At 32.0% G+C, this 6,265-nt stretch overlaps 1 protein-coding gene across 1 annotated transcript in view; it reads right to left on the reverse strand.

Moving 5' to 3' along the window:
- Window positions 1-275: 275 nt before the first annotated feature.
- The window catches only part of LOC108691078 (sperm flagellar protein 2-like), a gene marked incomplete at its 3' end in the record, with an annotated part of 7,772 nt that continues 1,782 nt past the window's right edge, over window positions 276-6,265 (reverse strand). Inside the window, exons 3-7 of the mRNA XM_018198716.1 lie at window positions 5,807-6,089; window positions 5,150-5,686; window positions 1,822-1,993; window positions 862-1,572; window positions 276-549 (exon numbers count right to left, since the gene is read on the reverse strand). Of these exons, the coding sequence (XP_018054205.1) occupies window positions 276-549; window positions 862-1,572; window positions 1,822-1,993; window positions 5,150-5,686; window positions 5,807-6,089 (1,977 nt within the window). The remainder of the gene's footprint in view (window positions 550-861; window positions 1,573-1,821; window positions 1,994-5,149; window positions 5,687-5,806; window positions 6,090-6,265) is intronic.

The following is a 6,265-nucleotide window of genomic DNA, read 5'->3' on the forward strand; positions in this document are numbered from 1 at the left end:
TATAGTATATATTTATAATATATATTTATATTATTTATAGTAAAAAATGTCTATGTTAATTTAACTTCAATATAGAGTGTAAAGGTTCCAATAAGGAATCATTATCCTTTCTTTCTCTCTTACAATTTATTTTATTTATGTCTAATTATTCTCTCTTTCTCTCTTTCTCTTTCTCTCTCTTTCATTATACTTTATTTATTTCATCCCAAACGTAATAAGTTGATTGCAAATGATATTGACTTCATAAATCAATATTAGTGTAAGTTTCAAGTTACCTCGTTAGCCTCTTCTTGAAGATAATCTTGGCTCAATTTCAACTCCTTAACGTGACGTTTCTGCTTGGCAAGTTCTTCGACGAATTTCTCACCTTCCACTGTATTAGTACAAACTCTAGCACCCATGGCAAGGGAGAACGCTTTTCCTAGACCTACGCTAGGATCCTCGTTCTTGCAGAAAGCTAATAGCATGGCGGTATAATGAACCGAGTCTTGGTTTACCAGATACATGCGGCAGAGAAGTTTCTTTGCCAGCATCAGTCTCAATATTGCGCTGCGAAAGCAATTTAATCAAAAAATTGATTGAAAAAGAGAAGTGTGAGAATTGATTTAAAAAGCATTGTTCAGAAAGTTTTTTTAATCAAAAATGTTTAATGAAAGGCATAATTAATTGAAAGTGATTAATCGAATCATTCATGAATGAAAAATTAAAATAGAATTAAATAGAAAATTAAAAAAAAACTTCAAATCAAATCAAAATTTTTAATAAAGAACGTTTTAACGAATTGTTTTCGAACGGATTTAATCCCTTTTAATTTTCTACTTCATAAATTTTTATTTCGTTTAATTTGTGTTTTCCATATACCTAGAATCATCCTCGCTTCTTTCTATGAAATCGTTTCCCAAATTCGAAAAATGCTCGCTTAATTGTGCTTCCTCGCGCAACATTACATTCTCTAATGTATCGAAATTACTGTGCTCAAATTTTTCATCCAAGAAACTATTGGTGGAAATTTCGAGAAACCACAAGGGTATCGAATGGAATTGTTCGCATGTGACCACCTCTTTCAATTCAGAATCATGCATCTCGAAGGCTGCTCGTGCTTTCAGAATATCCTGATGCGATGGTACAGGCAGATCCATTGCATACAGGACAAATTCTCGCCATTCGATATATTCGGTAGAACCGAACAATTGTTCGACCAATATTTCGATATCCGGAGGTCGCAATTGTTGCCAGGCGCATGGCACGAAGGGCGGATAACAATCCTCTTCACCGCAGGATACCAAATCCTGGAGAATGTAAACTAGGACGCGTTCACTGACGATTCCATGCGGAGCGATTCGTTGGAAAATGTCTACCAACCGACCAAGTTGAACCATTCGGAATCGTAGAGGTGAAGGCGCTTCTCTGATCGGAACATTGAATTGTTCCTCATCTTCACTTACGATGCTTGATCTCACGATAAATTGATCGCCGTCTAATAGTAGTTCTTGCTGAATTGGTCTTTCTTCTTCGATGGCAAAGCAAAAAACATTCGCCATTTCGTCGATACTTTCGATTTCACATTTGTATCTAAAAATAAACGTCATTATGTACATTATATATCTAATTTTTAAAAGGCAATATGATACTATAACTGATGTTAATTAGAAATAATTATATAGATATATAAGAAGCTATTTTTTAAATCTAAATAATATTTTCATTTATAAAGTATTTGTAGAAAGCTTCGTGATATTTTAACATTAAAAAATTAAATTATACTCTTCAATACTTGTTAAATAAAAGACTAATGCGATAACTAATTCTAATTAAATCAACCTTTTGATGATATGATGATAAATGTCATGAAAGATCTGTCTCATAGTATCTAGAAGAAAAGTCACGTCTGATTGAGCAGCTGCATTCAGCACATCCAGTCTCTGATTTATACGATTGATCTCGAACAAATCGGCGTATCGCCATTCCTCGATTAAATCACGATTTCTTTTAGCTAGTTTGGCGAAAGTAGAATCGGCCGAAGTGTCTTCTTTGTTTTTAATTTCAGTTTTTAAAATTACGGCTTTCTCTTCCTTCTTCAACATATTCAGCATCAGTGACGAGATGGAATCTACGGTATCTCGCACTTGTTGAATATTATCTTTGATAATATTATAAATGATATTCTGATCAGAATCAAAGCTCTTTGATACATCGATTAATAAAGTTTCGATTTCAGTTTTAAGCTGATCCTCATTTATGATTCGAGCGGAAGTTTTGATCGCTTTGATCTTCGCCGTTTGTTTTTTATCTTCATCCAAGATTTCTTGAAGAACATCCTCCAATTCAATATTATCAAGGACGATTTTAGAGAATTGCAATTCTTGCAGTGGTTTCTGCGACATGGAGGTGTAATAATCCTGAAGGAACTGCATAGTGTCGACGAATCTGTCAACTTCGGTTTGCAAAATTCCAATATACACATTAATGAGAATCACGGCTTCCATCCAAATCCACTGATTGCGCAACATACGTTTTCTCTTTTCTTCAGCCTCGTATCTTCGCGCGTCACATAGATCCCACAATTCTTTTCGAAAATCATCGACCTAGCGCGAAAAATTTAAGTCTTTTAACAAAGATAAGAATAATAAATGTAATTCTTTCTATATCCTGCCAAAGTGACAAAAATTTTATATTGAAATTAAATTAAGATTAGATATTAATCTTTACAGGTTAAAAAAGCCATTAATGGCACTGAAACAGTGTCATATTTTGAAGCAAGAAATACAATGAAAAATAATGAATTATTACAAATCTTACTAAGGAAAATTTAAGCTGTAAGATTTCAAAAATAAACTCCGCCCTTTGAAGATTAATATGAATAAAAACTTATAGATTATAGCAAAATCTCTTTTTCCTCACTTCTTTACTATATTATTATTTTCTATGCGTACTCGGCAGTGTAACTCGCATTTCATGTCCAAATCTTCCCTGAGATCTTTATCGATTTCATTAAAGGCCTGATGAAAATCTTGCAACAAAATCTGCCGATTATCAGGTCGATTGATAAATCTTATTAAATTCTTGAAGACAAAATTCTTATGGGATATAAAGATTGACATATGCATCCTCTTCAAGGAAAGAATCTCTTTTAAATTTTCAATGTAAGCCTGTTCAATGCTCTCCCAAAGTGTAGCCAAAATTTCGAGTAAAGCTGTAGGCTGAGAGAAGTCCAACCATTGCCAGTTGCTTTCCCCAGGTTTAGCGTAATCATTTGCTAACTGTGTTTCTGTTTCTGATTGTAAATTGCGGCTTTCAGCTTCAATATCTTTCTTTTCTTCATATTCTGAGGGTTTCCATTTTGATTTTGGTATCAAGCGTTTAATAACGGCCGAATCAGATTTTTGTTTATTATGATCTTCTTGTAGAATCTTTTCGGAAAGGTTCAAGGGTAATTTCTTTCTTTCATAAAAATGATTGGTAATAAATTTGGTTAATTGTTCCAAGATTGAAAGATCGAGAACATCGTAAAAAAATCCATATGCAATATCTTGATTAGCATAAAATTCGTCCATCGAAGTAGCATTATCGGGTAGAGGTATACAAGTCTGTTCTTGATTGTCTGTCTGTTCCATTGCGTCTGACTTTGGCATTCCCTTAATATAAATTGTCATGAACGTCTTAGAAAAATTATAATCTTTTGCTTTGGAAATTGGCTTCGGCAACAATCTAGATTGCCTATTAAAAATAAAACATTAATATTTAGAAAAACATTAATATTTAGAAAATCTATAACGCAATTATTAATAATTCATTAAATGAGTTTTAGACCCTTTTAGACCTGATTTTATTGGAACTAAAAAAAATTTTTTTTAATTCAGTTCATACGTATTTAAATTTAAATAAATAATTCATACATAAACAATTAATTTTTTTCAAAATTTTGACTATTCAAAATTTTTCAATATATAACTTTTTATACATTATTATATACATCAGATCTCAGATATTGATAGAATTAAATAATTTCATTGAATAATGTCTTCAAATTGGATATACGCTGAGTCTGAAGGGGTTAATTGAAAATAGTAAGCGAAATCGAATTAACTCTCCAATATATATGTTATTATAAAATTTATTTAGAAACAATGTTCATTCAGAATTTTCTTTTTATGTTTGAAATTTTGTAGTATACGAATGTGAAATATGCTAAATATGCGCGAATATTATTTTAAATACGGGGGGAAAGGCAATAAATCTGAATAATATCAATAATATTAAGTATCTTTTCAAAATTAATATAACTTATAAAATTATAAATTAATTTTGACATTAAACGCGCCTGTGTGCAGCAAATGTGTCATCCTCGAACACAATCCTGACTAATGGAGGATCGATGTCTTTGACATCAGTAAGTTTGACAGGATCGGGAGGTATCTCACGTCCTGTTAGTGCTTTCTCCAACATTGCCATTTGTTCATAGGTGTTAGGATAATTTATTAATGCCCATCCCTCGACATCTCCGATCTCTTTTAAGTATTCAATCAATATCCTCGTGCTCAACTCATTCGAAATAGGTTGACCCAATGTGAGAAACTCGTAAGTCCATTTACCTAAATATCGCAAGTAACAATCAAATAGCAGTCATTATTATTCTGCGATCTACAATAAGTACATTTTTGGCAATTCTAATATCTATTTTTAATGTCTATTATGTCTATTATTAAAAAATTAATTCTCAATACAATACTATCTTTAATAAACTGTATCTATACAAGTTATCAAAAATGGCATCAATAATTGTAAATCCCACCTTTGAAATTGATAATTAATAAAAATTATTTTATTTATGCTATTAATTCGTAAACACCACATTACAAGAACAACACACTGTATATGGCATATTCACCTAATTTGATTCTTTATAATTTTCATAGAAACGGATATATTAAAATTAGTAAATTTTTTTTTCAATTGAAATGTCAGATTAAGAAATATAGATTAAGAAATATAATGAAACTAAACAAATATATTAATATGTATCTTTATTAATAAAAAAGTTGTAAGCGACAAAAAAGCATTTAAAAAAAAAACAGATATGCTATATCAAAAAGAAGTTCAAGGATTATAATTATGATTTAAACTGTTTTTCTAAACTGTTTTTTTCTACCTATGTATGCGCTCTTGCTTAAAATTGGGTCGTCATAAGGTATCTCTCTAGGTGTTTGTGTTTGTTTTTCCTCAGCTATCTCCTGAGGATTCTGGTGAAACGGTGTCGACTTCATTAATCGTTCACTCTTCTTTCGGTGATACTCCTTTGAATCATCCTTGTTCTTAGCTTCCAATCTCTTGATGTCTCTCGCCGTCGTCAAGATGATGTTGAGATCGATGTACTCCACACCGACCATTTCCCGCTTGTAGCTCTCCAGACAATGATTGATCGCATCTTCCATCGTCAGCAAACGAATTCCGGTATTCTTCAGCAACTCTTGTAACTGTTTGTGCAAGGTTGCATTTGTCACACCCAAAATAATAGCTGCGACCTTGACTCTAGGCATTGGACAAACCATTATTTTAGAATAAGGATATAAGATATCCTCCAATAAGCGATGAACGATGTAACCAAGCACAAAACAACCTAATCTGTAAACTTCTTCAACTTCCTTTTCTCTCTTCGGCACAAATTGATCCCAGGGAGAAGCTAGATCTCGATAACTCTCAAAATCTGCATCAGTCAAAGCCTGCTGACGTTCCAGCCGAACTAACTCTTGATTTTCTTCAACTTTTTCAATCTGTATTCCCTTTTCGTTTCTTATTCTTTTCTCACTATTCCCATTTGCATCGTTCTTCTCTTTATCTTCATTCATTTTCATTTCTTTTTCATTTTCTATTTCTTCTATCTTTTCTGCTTCTTCGACATTATCAAAGTAATCCATATGTTCGAATATTGGTTGATGCTTCAAAAATAACAGTCTCAATTCGTTCCAAACAAGATTTGGGATATAATTATCATTTGCTTGACGATAATCAGCAAGTTTCACCACGATATCCACGAGATCATTCACAATTTCTAAACAGATATCTTGATGTTTTTCTTTCATCCTGCGCATCTTTAAAATGTAAACATTTTACATTTTACATCAGCACCTTATAATAAAAATTATTTATACATTATGAAAATATATTATTATTTTTTATGTATTAATAATTTAAATTCATTATAATCTCTCTCTCCCTCTCTCTCTCTCTCTCTCTCCCTCTCTCTCTCTCTCTCTCTCTCTCTCTT

Source organism: Atta colombica, unplaced genomic scaffold (assembly GCF_001594045.1).
Source record: "Atta colombica isolate Treedump-2 unplaced genomic scaffold, Acol1.0 scaffold386, whole genome shotgun sequence".
NCBI lineage: Eukaryota > Metazoa > Arthropoda > Insecta > Hymenoptera > Formicidae > Atta > Atta colombica.